The 17,458-nt window shown below is 53.8% G+C and overlaps 1 protein-coding gene across 1 annotated transcript; it reads right to left on the bottom strand.

The window, feature by feature from the left end:
• Nucleotides 1–2,598: 2,598 nt before the first annotated feature.
• Nucleotides 2,599–10,830, bottom strand: APLN (apelin). The gene is made up of 3 exons (XM_081808270.1): nucleotides 10,428–10,830; nucleotides 4,105–4,276; nucleotides 2,599–3,413 (listed from the first exon to the last, which is right to left on the bottom strand). The coding sequence occupies exons 1-2, from the start codon at nucleotides 10,492–10,494 to the stop codon at nucleotides 4,110–4,112; spliced, it is 234 nt and encodes a 77-aa protein (XP_081664396.1). The 5' UTR covers nucleotides 10,495–10,830; the 3' UTR covers nucleotides 2,599–3,413; nucleotides 4,105–4,109.
• Nucleotides 10,831–17,458: the final 6,628 nt, after the last annotated feature.

Genomic DNA, 17,458 nt, shown 5'->3' with positions numbered 1-17,458 from the left:
AACGTTCAAAGGACCAGAGAAAGGATTTGCATTCTAGAATTTGAAGTCCAGATTCTAGATTCACTTACTAGCTTCACTTCTCTGAGCCCCTTGTCTCATTTCTCACTGGTAAAATGGGGCTCGGGGACTGTGTCACCTAGTCGTTAGAATGACAAAAGGAGTTATTTTTATAAGGAGCTCTGAAAGCTGCACACTTCTGGGTGGGTATTAAGTTCCCCGGCCCTGCCACCACCCCCTTCTCCTTGGTTTCATGTAAAATTAGAGCTTTGGGGGTGATTAGGGAGGTAACAGACCAATCAGCATAAAGCCAGCCCACCTAAACCTCTTTGCCTAACCAGTTACTCTGACGACCAGTTTGCCTAAAAGTCAAAGTAGTAATTTTGAAAGAAGGCATTTTGTACCAATTTTCTTAAGAGGCACTTCCAGCATAATGTCGTATTTTTAAATCACTGTGTCGCAATCGGCAGCATTTTGTCAATGATGAGATTATTTTGTATGCTTGTGCGTGGCTTTTTCTATTTTGTCTCCTACTGAGCAGTTTCATGGCTTTTTAGCAAGTTTGTCTGCAGACCCTTTCTTAAAATTATGTATTTCTAGCACCAAATACCCATCAAATCTGTAGAATATCCCACAAGATTTATTGAACGCGCCTTTTTGATCACTCCTGTCTCCTTCTCGCTGGGTTGTACTCTGCACTGTGTCTGTCTGTGTGCACCTGATGAGTTGATTAACCAAATTAGTGTGTACCCATGCTCCTTTCTGTTCTGCAAGATATTGGCGTTTCGACAGCAAGCGTGAAGAAGTGAGACAGATGGGGCAGAATTGTATTGAACTCCTTGCATTTTATTTTTCAGCCTTTCTCATTCATCAAGCAGCTCTATTTTGTGGAACATAAAACGATACATACAAAGTCATTACCAAGTGTACTTATTGCAGGAAACATAACCATTTTCAGGAAAGGCAAACTGGCTAAAAAGTCCTGAAAGTGTTCAGAAGTAGATAAAATTAGAAGACACCCACCAAAGATATAAAACAAATTTGAGTAGGAATCCCACCTTTAACCAGAATGTCCTTAAATCAATTGCTTTGTAAAAAGCTTTAAATGACACCGAAGGGGGAAAAAAAAGGACACCCAAACAGATGCCAAAACACTTAAAAGCGGACTGAATGTTATGTGAACCGGTCATTAAGCACAGAGGTTCCTTTTGCGAGTTTGCGGCAAATTGGTTCAAGGCCATTTGACCTGGAATTGATTTGGGATGCAGGCACTTACCTCCGTGCAAGTGCAATATGTGGGCACAGGGACAACCATGGACCTCAGGGGACAGGAATGCCCCTCCTGAACATGACCTCCAAGAATAAGGGTGAATTGTCAGCTTTTAACTCTTTATTATAAAGACATATTTACACAGAACAATTTTTACAAGCACAGTGAACACAATTATGGGAAAGGGACAATTTCTTAATGAAAAGGGCTTTAATATCTTTGTATAAATTAGTATAAGAATCATACACAACCATTTTAAATAAGACAAGCCCCCAGCCCCCCACTGCTCTCTTCTGCCCTGTGCCTCTGGACTTGACCAGCTTTCTCCCCCTACCCCACGGGGCTGGCTGGGCAGCTGATGAGGCAGGAGATGCAGAGAGGAGGAGGGGAAAGAAGGCCCGATCCCTGATGGGGGCATCAGTGGCAGAAGGGGCTTCCTGGACCCTGGCCAGCCCCCACTCCCAGCCCGAAGGGGGTGGGGGAAGCGGGTGCCCAGCCGGCTCCTCAGGGTGGGCCTTGAAGCAGCAGTGGAAGTGAGGGGGGAGAGGCGGTTAGGCAATGTCGGGGTTACTGTGGGACTCGGAGGGCCCTGACTCCCCCTGTCCCCACACATACATAGGTGGGCCATCAGGCTCTTGTCTCCCCTTTCCTCCCTCTTGGGAGGCCTCTGGGAAGGAAGCCTGCTCAGACCTGTACTTCCTCCCATCTTTCCTTCTCTCCTTCCTTCCCTCCCTTCCTTCTTCTCCCCCTTGCCGCTCCCCTAAGGAAAGGCCACTGGGAAAGAAGGTCCAGTCCACATGAAGGGAAGGCTACCGAGGCCAATTACTTAAGGCTACCTTCTGGCTCCCGAAAACCAGTGTTGGGGTTCGAGCAAGAGCCTCAGAACCTGAGCTGCCTCTGCGAGAACACCTGGGCCCTGGAAGTGCTGCAGGAATGGGGGCCGCTGGCCAGGGACGGGCCCTTTCAGCCCAGGTCGGGGCGGGGGGGGGGGGGGCGGGATGGACCAGCAGGGCCAAGCCAGGGAGGCGGGAGCAGCTGGGCCCCCACACGACCGCGGGGCACTTCACAGCCGGCCTGCACCTCCCTTCCCCGCCACCCCCAGCCCCAACCGTGCGCGGGCAAGGCACTTAGTGTGTTTTGAAAAGATATCATCAAGAGGGAAGAGGACATCATCAAGTGGGAGAGGGGAGACCTGGGTCCTCATTCTGGCTCTGCAGTGACCCCGAATAGGTCCGCTGTTCCTCTCCAAGCCTGGTTTTGCAGGAGTTTGCCTAAGGAGGCGGAGCTAAGTGATCGCCAAGATTCCTTTTGGCTCTGACATTCTGTGATTCTTGGCAAAAAAAAAAAAAAAAACCCACTCCTCCTGCTTGGCTTTTGCTCCTGGGAGGGTACAGAGCCATCTCCTGAGCGAGAGCTTGAACTAGCGGGCAAGGGAGGGAGGGAGCGAGTTGCGGGTGAGGTGGGGGGCAGTGTTAGGAGACACAGAGAGGTGACGAAGTACTTCATGGCCCCTCTCCTTCACCTCTTCGGTAAGCCAAACACGGCAGGAGGAAAAGCCTACAGCAGCTATTCCTCTTCTCCAATGCTTTCCCTCTCCCCTCACCAGAGGACCGAGCCCCGTTCCGATACCCCGCAAGGCACCTGGTCTGCATCCCAATCGATGCCCCAGCCCGTTTAACCAGGGCCTCCTTGCCGGGTGAAGGGTCCACGTGACTTGAAAGCCTGGGACCTGCCGGAGCCCACTGAAGAAGGGAGTGTTTCCCCTCCAGCCCCCAGGGCACCAGTGAGGTGAGGAAGGAAGGGCTGGGCGAAGCTTGGGCTGTTGGACTGGGGGTGGGGGAAGACGACTAGAGGAAGGGGAAGGCCAGGGAGAAGTCCAGCCTTCCAGTGCTGGGTCTCCGAAGTCAGTCCAGGGATGGGCCAGGAAGAGGGGCTGAATGGATCCATGGGAGAGAAAGGGAATCATCCGAACTAGGGGCAGGATCATGTCATTCGGGGAAGCCGGTGGGTGAGAAGAGCCGGGACCGTCAGCAGCAAGGACAGGTGCGAGAAGAGAGGCGAATGGAAGTGAGGGCTCCAGAGAAGCAGACCAATCTATGGAGTAGCCAGAGTCGCAGGGGGTGGGCACTCAGGGGCCCCCTCAGTCCTAAAGAGACAAAAATGACCAGCGAGAAGTCACGGACATGTCTTAGGTCAAAGGAACCAGCCGGGAAAGCAAAGGAGACAGCCTTCGTTCCCCTCTCCCCACAACCCTGAACCTAAAGCCCAAGGTCCCTGAGTTGGTGCCACCTTGTCCAGGCTACAGGGGCGAGACAGCAGGCCAGGCCTCAGGGGCAAGCTTAGGCCTTGCTTTCTCTGCTACTGCCTTGGATTTTTCTTTCTTTCTCATGGCTCTGGGCAACTCTCTTCCTCGTCTCTGCCTGCTGCCCCCCAAGGCTCTCTGCCTCCCTCCCCTTCTCTGGTGAAGATCCACCCTGCACACCGGTAGGATACCCTGAGGCATCCCTCTCCAGCTCAGCAAGGCTCCTCCGGGACTTCTAGAACTCTCCAACTGGGCCAGCCTGCCCAACCCCGGGCAGCAGAGTGGAGGGGAGCTGACACCCCACTCCTGGGGAGTCAGGAGATTGGCTCCAGGTGTCAAGCCCCTCTCTGGGCTTTGGTCTCCATGTCTGTAAAATGAAGGGGTAAGATGGGTGCTCTGTAAGCACCTACGTTGCGTGCGGGGCCGGAAGGGCTCGGTGCAGGTGTCTGGCCAGCAAGAAGCAGCAGGGTCCCCCAGCTTCCAGGCTGTCCCTCCCCAGCTCCTTCCGCTGCCCACTGACCAGAGGCTCAAGTACCTGCTTCAGAAAGGCATGGGGCCCTTGTGCGAGAGGCGCGGCCGCTGGCGGCGGAATTTCCTCCGACCGCCCTGCCAGGGCCCCGGTCCATTCCTCGATCCTCTGGGCTGCACCAGGTGGCGGACATTGCCCTCCTCCAGCCCCTTGCCATCAGAAGGCTGCAGCAGGGGCCCTGCAGGAAGAGGAAAGCCTGTTAGCCAGGAGGGCTGATGCGGATGGGCAGGGGGCTGCGGGCTCGTGGTAGGGGGCCAAGTCTTCACGAGGTAGTATTCATCAAAGCTTCTCTTTGGTTTTATCTTCCATCTTGGTGAAGAGTTTGCAATTTTTACACTGGCCTGGGCCAAAACCTACTCACATCTTGCAATTTATGGAGCTGACTTTAGGTCCTTTTGGCAGTTCTACCATGTTTCTGGCAGGCGCAAACATGTTCCCCGTTTAGAACATCGGGGGGGGTACAGTGTGGGGCATACGTCTGTACTTGGTCAGGGCACAGCAAGCGATAACTCCCCATTGCACCCTTGCAACGGATACACTGAAAACAGTTCACACATACAAGGAAATGAATCCCCGTACCACCATGTACCCAGCACCCGGATTCAACCGTTATCCAGGTGGAGTCCCATAGCCTTTAGTTATCCCTTTTCTTTTTTTCTTTGTGGAAGTATTTTACAGCAAATCCAGAACACCGTGTCATTGGACTCGGACATCCTTCAGTACGCAGGTGACCCACTTTTGAGTACTTGAGATCTCATACCTCACGTGATCTCCCAGTGGGTGTGGCTGTGCTGGGGGGTTGTAGAGACTCTGTGCGCCTTAAGCTGGGCTCTATCCAGCCTGTGACCACATTTAGAGGCTAGTAAATATTATCTGGATGAATGAGTGAACCAATGAGTGAATGGGCACTTGAGGCGGCAAGTCTGTGCATCAGGAGGGGTGCGGGCTGCTGTAGTTGGCACCTCCCCACCGAATGCCCTACCTCCTTTCATCCCCACATCACAGCCCGAGCCTGTGTCTGATGTAAATTCCTCCCACTTACATCCCAGTTGGCTTCTCCTCGGCTCTCTGGGGCTCTGCTCTACATCTGCCCACATCTGGCGTAGAGCAGGAGCCTCCTGATGCCAGGCCAAGCCCTGACAATGGAACCTAAGTGGTGCTGGGTGTTCTGGGGTGCAGTGAGGGAGAAGGCACCTGGGCTGGCTCTCACCAAGGCTGCAGCACAGCCAGGGGAGGGGAGCTTGCACTCCAGAAACAAGCCCAGCCTCTGGAAGCAGGCAGAAGAGGGAGACGAGACGGTGCTGGGCAGAAGGCGGACTGCAGGGCACTTGAGCCATGCCCAGTCCGGGGCTGGGCTGGCCTGCAGAAATACGGCTTCTGAGGTCAGCAATCACAAATCCCAGTCTCTCTCCTCCCACACCACCGGATTTGCCTTCAGTTATATCCCTGCCCCTGAAGCTCCATTTCCATCCATCCAGGCATCCCCACAACTAGCTCAGAGTTTCCATATCACCACCCGTTGGCTGCTAGCCCCCCAGTCATACCCCTGGCTGATCTTCCTTTCCCTCCTCCTGCCTCCAGCACCCCCATGCTCTGGGTCCTCTGTTGGCTCCTTGGCTCTAGTGATTCTTCCTCCTGTTGCACACAATTTCCAGGCATTTCTCCTCCTCTTGGGCCAAAAGCAGGCGAGGTTTGTTCTTCGGGCCCTCCCCACCCAGGCTCCCTGGGCCTGCTGCTCTCTCAAGACATGCAAGCCCTGGGGCGCCTGGGTGGCTCAGTCGTTAGGCGTCTGCCTTCGGCTCAGGTTGTAATCCTGGGGTCCTGGGATCGAGCCCCGCATCAGGCTCCCTGCTCAGCGGGGGAGTCTGCTTCTCCCTCTCTCACTCTCCCTGCTTGTGTTCCCTCTCTCACTGTGTCTCTCTGTCAAATAAATAAATAAAATCTTAAAAAAAAAAAAAAAAGACACACAAGCCCACTGCGCATATGCGCACACTCTAGTCCTCCACCCGCCTTCCCCGAGAAAAGTCCCAGGCCGGCAGGACCCCACTGTTGACCAGCCACATTTCTGTGCTTCTGGTTGGGGTGGGTTAATGTGTCAGCTCCTCCCCCAGTGAGAATTAAAACCCATCATCTAACGAGAATGAAAACACAAATTATATTCACACTTTGGGGCCGTGGGGCAGGAAGCCACTTCTATCTGTCATAAAGCCATTTGCAAAAGGGCTGGGCCAGGGAAGGAGAGAGGAGGGAAGGACCTTCACTAAGCCCCCACCCCCACCCCTGACCTCAGCTGCTGCAGCTTCTGCCCTGTGTTTCGGGGTCCTCTCAAGGCTCTCCCTGACCACTGAGGGGGGCAGGAATGATGCTGATGAGGCGTCCATATGAGAGGCGCACTCGGGGCGGGAAGGACTGTGCTGAGGGTGTGGCCAGGCACAGGGAAGGACCCTCCTGGGGCCTTGATCCTGCGAGGCCTTGTTCTCGAGTCCGTGCCCTCCACTACTGGGGGTGGAGTGGGAGGGGGCCGATGGCACAGGTTACAGCCCCAGCGGTAGAGTGGGCATGGAGAAGAGAGACATGGTACCCAGCTGGCGAGGGCATCACCTCCACATATTCAGCACCCAGGACTGTGAGTGTTGGTGGCAGTAAGGGAGGGAGGACTAGGGGTGAAAGGCCCTAAGCAGGGGGAGGCCGAGAACCGGGATGGGGAACGGGGATGGTAGCTCAGACTCCAGCCAGGGAGACATCTCGACTCCAAGCAGGCGGAGAAGAACTGCCTTGAGCCGACTGAGCACTCAGCCAGGCCCTAGAGAACGGCCACCCAGGAGCCCTGGCACACTGCATCCCGTTGGGTGGGGGGCGCACTGTCTTCTTTGCAGCCAGAAGTCTGCAGCTCCTCCCACACCCGGATGCCATCACCCTCCTGGCTCCTCAGACTTTGGATTCTGAGTCCGGCTCACCCTAAGATAAGCTGACACCTGAAACCCGGGCTTTATGCCGTCCAGTGTAGAGGCTGTTGATGCGCATCACTGCAGAGGTCCTGGCTGTACAAAAGAATTCCCCTTTCAGAAACGGGGGCCGTCCTCAGGGCACTTAAATATTTTCTTCTAATTCATTCGCTACTTAAAGGAGGCTGGGGGCAATCCCCGCAAAGAATCTGAAGCCTAGAGGGCCTGGAGCCCCTGCTCTCTGAAGCGCCGCCGGAATGAAGCCTCAGCGTCTCTACGCTGAGAACGGCAGTCAGGGGTGAACAGGGTTTGACTTTCGTGCGGCCCGAGCTCCAACCCTGCTGGTGCACAAAGAGGTGTGTGTGACTTTTCAGGAACATGCCAACCTCACCAGGAGTGACGCGTCTGCCTCTCGCCTTGCCATCCAGTCTATCTTGTGACTGCTTTAAAAGCCCAGCTCCGGTGGGGCCCCCCGCTGGCTATGCCCCCTCCCGGTATTGCAGGTCTCTCCCGGCTGAGGCACCCGTCCTTGGTCCGCTCAGCCCTCCACCCCAGCGCCCCGAGCTACCTTCCCGGGCCAGCCTTGCTGCCCTTGCACACGTCACGCTCTGGCAGCCTAGCCCTCCACTTCACTTGCATTAGTCTTTTGCCAGAGAGAGGCCGGACTCAGGTTACAAGAGCGCTTAGCACTTAGGGACTGGGGATGGAGTAGAGGTACCCGCTCCCCGAGAGGGTGACATACAGTAGGCTGGCCTCACGCTGTCACTGTAACTGCAGGCTCTGAGCTAGGGCCGAGGAGGGGGAGGAGGAGGAGGAGAGAGGTGCTCAGACAAGACCAAGAGGCACTCAGGCCTGGCCCAGCAGCTCTCAGACTCAGAAGAGCAAGGTCAGGAAGCAGTGGAGGAGTTCATGTGTGTTCGGTGAACGGGGGGAGGGGCACGGACATTCCAAGTCAGGACAGAGTGTATTGTGGAGGAAGCAAGGTTTTCAGGCCTGGGAATTTTTTTTTAATGATTTATTTATTTGAGAGAGAGAGAGAGCAGGAGCGGGAGGGGCAGAGGGAGAGGGAGAGAGAATCTCAAGCAGACTTCCCTCTGAGCGCAGAACCTGATTGGTGGGGGGGGGGGGGAGCTCAATCTCGTGACCCTGAGATCACGACGTGAGCAGAAACCAAGAGTTGGCCACAAAGCCGACTGTGCCACCCAAGCACCCCTGGGCCTGGGACTTTGACTGGAGACTCTGGCTGGGGAGAGCATGCAAGTCTGGGCCAAGGGCAAGGCGGTTCTGGGGGCCCTGTTTCTGACCCAGGATAGGAGGCAGGAGAAGCAGGACATGAGTACCTGGACCCTTGGCTGGTGGCCACCTACACGGAAGTGGCCCTCCTTGGCTCCTAAAGATGTCATGGGGGTGGAGAAGGCAGTGAGAGCCTAGTGTCCAGTGCTAGGCTTAAGCAAAATGTGAGGGCAACAAATTTACCCAAATAAGGGCACAAAGGTAGATGGCCTAATGAAGAAGGGCAGATTAAAGCAAGAGGTGACAGGGTCTGCACCAAACACAGTGTTCCTTCCCCTTGAAACTAGCTGTCCCCTTTCCCAGCTGGACCCCTAAAGGGTCCTAGTGCTGGTCAGTTGCCCAAGGGTCTCCCCATAGCCTCTGGGGGAGCACCAAGTATGCAGATCAGGAAGCCCCAGCTTCCTCCGGGACACCCTCTCTGTACCCGCTCTTTCTCCCCCGACGGTACCACTTTGGACCGTTTGCCAGTGGTGGCGTCCTGTGGGTGTCCTGTCTTGCCAACTGCACCGGATGGTAGGTGCCTGCAGGACAGGCCCATGAGGTGTCCTTCATCCCTGTCTTTTGCTCTCTGTTTGCCTGCCTGACAGGAGTTTCTGAGGAAAAGCCTGCTCTCTTCTTACCAGGGAAGAGGCTCACGCCGCCCTTGGGCCCTGAGGAAGAAGACCCCTGGACAGCTAGCTGAAGGCAGGGGGTGCCAGAGCTAACTGATGCACCCTCCTGAGAAGCCAGGCAGAGCTCCCAGGGCGAGGGCAGTGCCAAAAGGCAAGAGCAGAGAGAGAAGGCAGCCTCCAAAGAGAGAGAGGTGGAGCCCCGCCGGGCCCCTCAGAGGCTCCTGGGCTGCAGGCCCCCCTCCTGCTCTGGAGGGTCTGGAACTAAGTAGGGCCCCATGCCCTTCATCTAGGAAACCTGCTTCCCTGCCCTCTCCTTCCCTCTGCTCCCACCTTTCTGCGTCTCCAGCCCTGGCACTGGCATTCGTCCACCTGGTCTTGGCCTTGCCCTTCTGTGGTGCCAGGCAGGCAGCAGTGACAGCCAGATCACAGGACTGTGGCAGCTGGAGGCAGGAGCTGACAGCCCCAGGAGACACTGACGCACGGGGGACAGGCAGCCTGGGCTGAGGCTGCCAGGGCATCGGCGGGGACCGGGTCTGGGGAGGGCAAGGGAGCACTGGTGCCAAATATGCCAGGTGGGGGGTGTGGTGCAGGTGGGGCAGAAAGGGGTCCCCCTCCCAGAATTGCATGGAGGTGTCCAGTCAGGCGCATGTTTCCCGGTTTGGTGCCTGGAGACAGCCTGTGGCTGGGGCTCATGAGTAAAGGCCGGAGCCAGGATATCGAAGAACGAGGCCCTGGGGGGGAGGGCGGGGGGCGCGGAGTGCGTGGGGCGGGCCTCCTGTGCGGGAGCAGGAGAGCAGACCAGATTGGAGCTTGGGGAAGAGAAGACCAGCCTGGCCCGGGCAAGGCTGCCCCCGCTCACACGCAGGCTGAACCGAGCAACAGCCGGGCTCCACGCCGCCGCCCCCGCCGCGCGCTCCTGCCTATGCAACAAGTGTCACGTCTGCATCTTGGCACATCATCCCGAGTGGCCCGCGCCCCGGCACCCGCGCGCGGCCCCTAACGTCCAGGGGCCGGAAAACCTTCAACTCGGGAGGCCAGGCCACCAGGCTCAGGTCAGGCTCCCTCCACTGATCCACGGGGAGCGGGACATGCTCCCCCCCCACCCCGCCACACACATACCCTCCACCACGTGGGGTACAGGGCGCGGGACCCTGGACGCACGCCCGCGGCCCTGAGCTCCTCGGACTTCGAGGGGCCGCCGGGAGGGGCAGGGCTCCGGGCGGGTGACGCCCGAGACCGAGGCGAGCCCCCTTCCCGGAGGAGGCGGTGGCCCCGGGCCGGCCGGGTCCCTGGCCCAAGGCGCCCTGTCAGTCAGTCGGCGGCCCGGCGCGGCCGGCGCGTGGCTGCTCCCGCTCGGCTCGCGCCCGGGTCCCGGGAGGCGGAGAGCGCGCGAGCTGGGGGCGGAGGGAAGGGAGCGCGTCGGCTGCGGTCCAGGAGGGCGGCGAGGGGCGCGCGGGCGAGCGGCGGGGCACGCACTCACCTCCACACGCCGCAGTCAGGGAGAGCCAGAGCAGCAGGAGCGCCTGCACGCAGCGCCGCAGATCCATGCTGCTCCTCGGCCGCGCCGCAGCGGCCCCGGGGCCGGGGGGCGGGGGAGGCCGGGCGCCCCGAGGCGGGGAAAGGCGCGAGCCGCGGACCGTGCGTGCGTTGCGGGCGCGGAGCTCGCGTGGCTCCCCGGCTGCGCCGCGCGGGCTGGCCGCCTGCCGCGCTCGCTCGCCGCCTCCTCTCCGGCAGCCTCCCTCTCCTGCCGCGGGGCAGCGCCGCCAAGCTGGCCTCCGCGGGCGGCTCCGGGGACGGCGGCGAGCTCTTCCCAGGAGGCTGGCTGCTGGGCCGAGGCTCCGAGTGCCCGTGGCCCGGGCTGCCAGCGAGAATGCTCTCCGCTCACTCCAGGGGCTGCATTTTGTAGCTTGTGGCTTGGCCGCGAGCCCACTTGGTCATGTGGTCATCGGGAGGGCTGGAGTGGGGGGGGGCAGGAAGAGGGAGAGGGAGCGAGCCTCCCGCACCGCCCCCCTCCCGGCACGCATTCTGCAGCCCCAGCCAGGGCGCGAGAGGGAACCTCGAGGTGGCCCCACAACAAAGGCGGCACGGCCGCTCCGACAACCCACAACCGCTCCCAGGACAATGCCCGCCTGGCCGGGGGCCAGAGAGTTTGGGAGACCTGAAGGATTTCAAACACAGGAAGCATTTGGGGCGGTGGAGGGGCACACTTAACCCTTTCTCACCTCGCTTTCTTAACGGCTGTCAAGGAACCTGGGCGCCCCACTCATCCCCTCCGCCTCTGACCTGCTCCTTCTCGCTGCCACTCCCCAGCCAAGACCCACCCCCCCACTAGCCCTTCTTTCTCCTCTGCATCTTCAACTGGGTTTGTATTGGGGCGTGACTGTCTAGGTTTGTGCCCAAGACTGCTTAATTGTCCGGTGGGCGAGTCCCCAGGAGGCACCCTCTACCTGGAATGCCCACCCCCCCCATCCTGCCTCCCAGTTCTTCATTCTTGCAATAGCACCTCGAATTCCATCTCATTCAGAAGACTTGCCGGGGTAACAGTAATCCAGGAAGGGCTGCCCCCCCTACGGGGGGGGGGGCGCTCCTCCTCGCCTTTGGGACAAGCAGCAACTTCTAGGGTGTTCCCTTTCTTGTTCCCCATCATCATGAGGGGGACAGTTTACCCAACTCTGAACAGTCTAGGCTGGATTCATTTTGCCCCTACTTGGGATTCCCCTTTGTAAGTGGGTCCTGAAGTTTTTTGCCTTCCCAAGCTAGACTGTCAGCTCTTACAGGCTGGGAGCTCCTAAGGCAAGGGACTGCCTCTTTCACCGGGCTGGGAACCCCCTAAGGCAGGACCTTGTCTTCTCATTCTTCTGCATCTTTCCAAAGTCCCCAGTATCGGACTCTGCACATAGGTGGCACTCAACACATGTCAAAAGACTACTTCGAAAGGTGTTTCCACATTTCAACTAGCCAGGCAGATTCTTGAAGTGCGGGTCCAGCTTTACACACAAAAATACATTGGACAGTGTGTATGTGTGCCACAAATGATGTGAGAGGCCCTGGTATATTTGAAATGTTTTTGAAATGTTGAAACAATCCAGTATATACACTATTTATTTATTGTCAGTCTCCCCCCCACAAAACTGTCAGCTCCACAAGAGAGGGAGCTCTGCTTCATTCACAGCTGTAGCCCCAGACTAGAACGCTGACTGGAACAGGGTTGGTGCTCAGTACATAATTTTGAATATATAAATGAACTTTCAAAAATATCTCTATTGCCTCAATCAAGGCAGTGGGAAGGGAGTAAAATAAGAGTTCCTGTTACTTGTCTATGGCCCCGTTAGCCACAGTCCAGTAGGTAAAAGGCAGACATGTGAAGCAGAGCACCTCTCATCATCCATAATGCGTTGGCCGTGAGCAGTGGGCATTTATGATGGGACATCATTTCCCCTGGTGCCGCCCCCTGGAAAGGGTCCTCCAATCAGGAGGAAAAACACCTGGCCTCTGGTCTCCACCCTTCTGTGCTGTAGGACCTTGCTAGTGTCACCTACTTACTGGATTTCATGAGGATGATCATTTCTAACCTCCCCTCTTCAGGGTTGTTATGTGGTTAAATGAGATAACGTACCTGAAGGCACTGTACAAATGGGGAATAAACCCTTTTAGGATCGTTTTTAGGAACCGTGACCCTCCAGCCCCTGATTGATCAAGCTTGTGCAAACCCAAAAGCGGTTTGCCCCCAACACTAGGTTAATAGAAGCATTTATATTTAATCGCACCTTTACCAGGATGTGTATGAGCTATTTGCTAAGCGGTTAGAGCTGCACTTTCCTATACGGTAGATATGAATAACATTTAAAATAAATTGAAAAAGTCATTTCCTCCGTGGCACTGGCCTCATTTCAATTGCTTAGTAGCAACTCGTGGCCAGTGGCTACTGAACTGGACAGCACAGAATAGAAGCTTCCAATCATGGCAGAAAGTGCTATCAGACAGTGCCGGGTTAAAGCACCTCATTCATTCTTCCTTTTTCTGTAATCCTTTTCCCCACTTTACCTAATCTTCAAAATGTGCAAGGGAAAAAAAATACGAAAGCAAACCAATAGTGTTTAAGGCAAGCAGCATTCAGTAAATAGAAGGCATGCATTTAAAAGCAAGATTTAAAGAGCTGAACACATGGGAGAATCATGTCTTAATCTAACCCTTCTCACCATTTAACCAAACTGCATCTATTTTTCCAGTCCCGGATCCAAGATCTCATCTTCCTCCTTTCTCAGGCCACTCTCACCCGCCGAGACTGTGCCCTCTTCGTAACAGCTGTGGCTGTGCCTTTCATTGGCAGTCACTCCTGCAATGAGTTGGGAGCACTTTTGTATTTGTGTGCCCTGCTTTGCGGGGCTGTGAAGAGGGTCCACCACCAGCACACACCTTCTGGAATTGAGGCACATGAGGCAAGGAATGCAACTCCGATTGCTCACTCTGAAACCCCCACGGGCTCCCATATATCTTAATGTCATATTCAAAGGACGGGTTTTCGTATCTGTCTCCACTCACCGGACTTTAAGGTCACGGGAATGATTGTACCTAAGACAGTGCCTAGCACACAGCTGGTACTTGGAAACTGCTGGTCAAAGACATAAACTGTTGGCATAACTCTGTGCTGCCTTTGTTCATTTGTTCAGGAAGATGAGACTATTGAGTTAATATCAGCAAATAAATGTTTTAAGGTATTTCTTCAGGGGTGAGGGGAGGTACGTGAAACCAGCCCCACTCCCCTGCCCCTAGGCAGCAAATAGCTGTGACGTGCTTTGTTGCACGTGAGGATTGGGTCAGGGCCAAGATTCAGTTTCCAATCAAAGTCAGGGGCAATCCTGGGGGCAGGGGTAGGCTCAGTGTATTACTGGGCACAGAGATGAGATAACTGACCTATGCAAAGCCATTCTGTGACTTGTCACCTTCATCGCTGCTGTGCACAAGCTGTTCAGCATTGCTTAGTGTCCTATGTCATCACCACCACCACCATCGGTTGCTGCCGTTCCGTTGCCTCATCCAGGTCTCTGTCCTCTGGGTTTGAGCGAGCACTGTGCTCTATTAGAAAGAACTCAGCTTTTGGAATTTCAAATAACTGAATTCAAATTCCGCCTCCCCAATCTCATTTGTTAACTGTGTAACCTTGGGAAAGTTATTTAACCTCTCTGAGACTCCGTTTCTTCAGCTGTTAAATGAGGGTAGTAATAGTACCTACCTTATCCTTGCGAGATTAAATGAGATAATGCAAGTAAAGAACTTAGCAGCACGGTCCCCTGTCCACAGTAGTTGCTCCTTCAATGTTAGTTTTCTCTTCTTCCCGACATGCCCCTCCCACTTAGGGCTCTGGCCTCTGGCCTCTTGAAACTGATCAAGAAGGAAAGGCTCTGTCTTTGCTCTGCTCCATCCACACCTGTCTTTTTAGTAGCCATCACAGCTGCTCACTCTTATTCCCCCAAAGCACCAATCTCTGCTGGAGCCAATCTGATGAATGCACTTGACTCAGGGAGTTAATGTGTGATAGTGGTTTGAGGTTTTGCGTCCTAAGTATGGTATTCATTTTAATGGGGGCCTTCGGGAGACAATGTCCTACCCTAGGGTAATATCAAGCTTAGCCCTTTTTAAAAAAAGATTTTATTTATTTATTTGAGGAAGAGAGAAAGCACGACCTGGGCAGGGGGGTTGCGGAGCAGAGGGAGAGGGAGAAGCAGACTCCCCGCTGAGCAGGGAGTCCGATGCCCCCGATCCCAGGACCCTGATATCATGACCTGAACGAAAGGCAGACACTTAACTGAGCCACCCAGGCGCCCCAAGTTTCACCCTTTTGAGCAAGGGGACACTTTAGTGACTTTTGTTTAGCTGCTCTAAATAGAGCTCATCCTGCTTCAAAGTCAACACAAAAAGGTATTACCTTTGGCAACTTACAACCCAACTTTTAACCTGTAGGTCCAGCCGGTGAAACCAGAGTGCAGTCCTGTTGCAGCCCATTCCTCTCTGCCTGTCCCCACAGATGATGATGATGATGATAATGATATAGCTAAAATTTATTGACCATGTGCCATGTGTCAAGCACTGTTCTGAATGCTTTACATGTGTTAATTTATTTAAATGAATGAATCACACCTATGAAGTAGCCCTATTCCTTATCATCCCCATTTTACAGATGAGGCATCTGAGGCTTACAGAGGCTAAGTAATTTTCCCAGGCCTGCCTAACCTCAAAGCCCTCACTGAAGCCTCTTCCCTCACTGAGCTTTGAGAAGCAAATTCTCACATCTCTAGCCCCATATATCACTTTATTTGTACTTTTAAAAAAATATATTACAAGTAAAAATGTATTGACCTTGAGAAAGAGTGCTTGTATATTTAATATTGCTTCTAATTTATCACAGGAATTACTTCCCAAAGATGTTAATCACAGCTGGATTGAAAGAGTATTTGGGAGATGTGGCACTGTTGTTTATATAAGTATACCACATTATAAATCTACTGGAGATCCAAAGGGGTTTGCCTCTGTGGAATTTGGAACAAAAGAACAAGCAGCAACAGCTATTGAGGTAGGTCTAGAACCTTTGGAAAGAAAGTTTTTCTTAACCTTCCTGAATTGTACTCTCCAAGTGTCCTGTTCTCCTCTTGGAGGCTCACTTTATTTGCACGTATAACACTGAATTCATACTGTCTTGAATCAAGGAAGCAGTGAAGCATAAGGGTTAAGCATATGGGTTCTGGAGTAAGACAGCTCTGTCACTAAATAGGTAACTTGGGGCAAATTATTTGCTCTTTCTGAGTCTTAGGTTCCTCGTCTGAAAAAAGGGCCAGTGCCTAGCTCCCTGAGTTACTGGAAGGATTAAATAAATCTATAGCTATAAAGTACTTGGTACAGTGCTCAGGTCTCCTGGTAAGGCAAACATTATATAAATGTTATATATTCTCATAGATATTTGTGTCTATGTCTTACCAATACTATGAGATAGTAACACTGTGTCTTACTCATTTTTGTGTTCTCACCAGCAGTGCTGGTGTCCAAAGTAAATACTCAATAAATGTTCACTGAGTGCAGAAAGGAACTGTATAGTCATATTAATAATCACTCTGGGTTTCTGATATATATCAAGTCCTGATTTGGATACTTTCATTTGGGCAAAATCATCACGACTTGTCCAGTGGGTTCTTAGACGGATCAATACCAACAGCAGCAATAACAAAAAGATATGAATGTCCCCCACCCCCAATCATGTAGTGGTTGTCAGTACTGGAGTAATGTAAAAAGTGCAGTGGGGAGAAGACATCTGGAGAATGATGAGCCTGGCCAGTAATCAATCAGAGGAATCTCATAACAGAAAAAGCCCCAACCTCCTCATTATGCAGATAGAAGGCCCACAAGGGAATAGTGACTTGCCCAGGGCTACCAGAAAGCTGATGGCTAAGTCAGGATGAGGATCTAGGTCCAACCAACTCCTGTCTCCCGCTTTTCCCTCCAAGCCCTCCCAGCAGAGAGCTCCCACTCACTGGCTGAGCAGAGCCCCAGCTGGCTGTGGAGGCTCTCCGAACTCTGTGGTTCAGCACAGGACTCTCCTTCCACAACCCAGCCCTTCTGGAGCACTCATCATGCTGTGTCTTTTCAATATTGCTCATCCAGTTTTTTCCCTAATTAATTTAGACAAAAGCTAAATTAATGAGCAAAGAAATTCAGTAGCAGCAACAGTAAAAGGTATTTAAGAAGAGCCTCAAAGCTGCCCCTGTCTCTAGAGCTACTTAATGGGAACTTGAAAAACAGCAGAAGAGGTTGGCGACTACTTGATGCCTCACTAACTAGCTCCATGACAAACAATTTTTGCTTGGTTAAGCACCAGCAGAGAACATGAATGTTCACTGTCTCGTTACTAAGTCTCTGACTTTCGAATCCTATTGGCCAGAGTTGAACTTTCTAACTCTTCTATATCCACGACAGCAACCAGCACAGTGCTTGCCACAGAGGAGATGCTTAAGACATATTCAGTGATTAACTTACCCATTGTGGGGGTGAGACCATTTTACTCAGAGAGCATGGTGTTAATTATGCAGAACCTAGCCTGGAACCTACTCCATAAAACAAAAGACCTTCATGACCTTTTGGAGGAAAAAACCCTGGTTGTTGGGATTTGTTGGACTTTGCTATGATTTCTTCTGCATCCACCTGAGTGATTCACCTCTCACCTTGGTGTCCAACACCTCCTAATCCTGATCATCAGCGGATCCTAACTCTTCCCATAGGCGGAAAGCTTGTCTCTCACACTTGCCCTTTCCCCAAGGGCACAGAGTCAAATACTATTATAAGTTATCACTTTTGCAAAAGTGAGAGAAGTAGCCATGTTGCCGTGTAACTGCCCTACCTGTGTTTCCATCCCCAGTATTTATCACTGCATCTGAGCCCCACTGCGTGCTAAACCCTTCCACAGGGCACCTTGTAGCCACTCCCAAAGGGGCTCCAAATGTCCCAGAAATGCTTATTCCACTT

This window comes from Leptonychotes weddellii, chromosome X, assembly GCF_054177405.1.
Source record: "Leptonychotes weddellii isolate Sample4059 chromosome X, ASM5417740v2, whole genome shotgun sequence".
In the NCBI taxonomy this organism is placed as follows: domain Eukaryota; kingdom Metazoa; phylum Chordata; class Mammalia; order Carnivora; family Phocidae; genus Leptonychotes; species Leptonychotes weddellii.
This window is presented reverse-complemented; position numbering and strand designations above follow the sequence as displayed.

What these genes read in the sequence shown, in the direction of transcription:
- APLN (XM_081808270.1), bottom strand. Translation starts at nt 10,494, where the DNA reads ATGGATCTGCGGCGCTGCGTGCAGGCGCTCCTGCTGCTCTGGCTCTCC. An exon ending in CCTGACTGCGGCGTGTGGAG is followed by an intron (nt 4,277 to 10,427) that starts GTGAGTGCGTGC and finishes CTCTTCCTGCAG; the next exon opens with GGCCCCTGCTGCAGCCTTCT.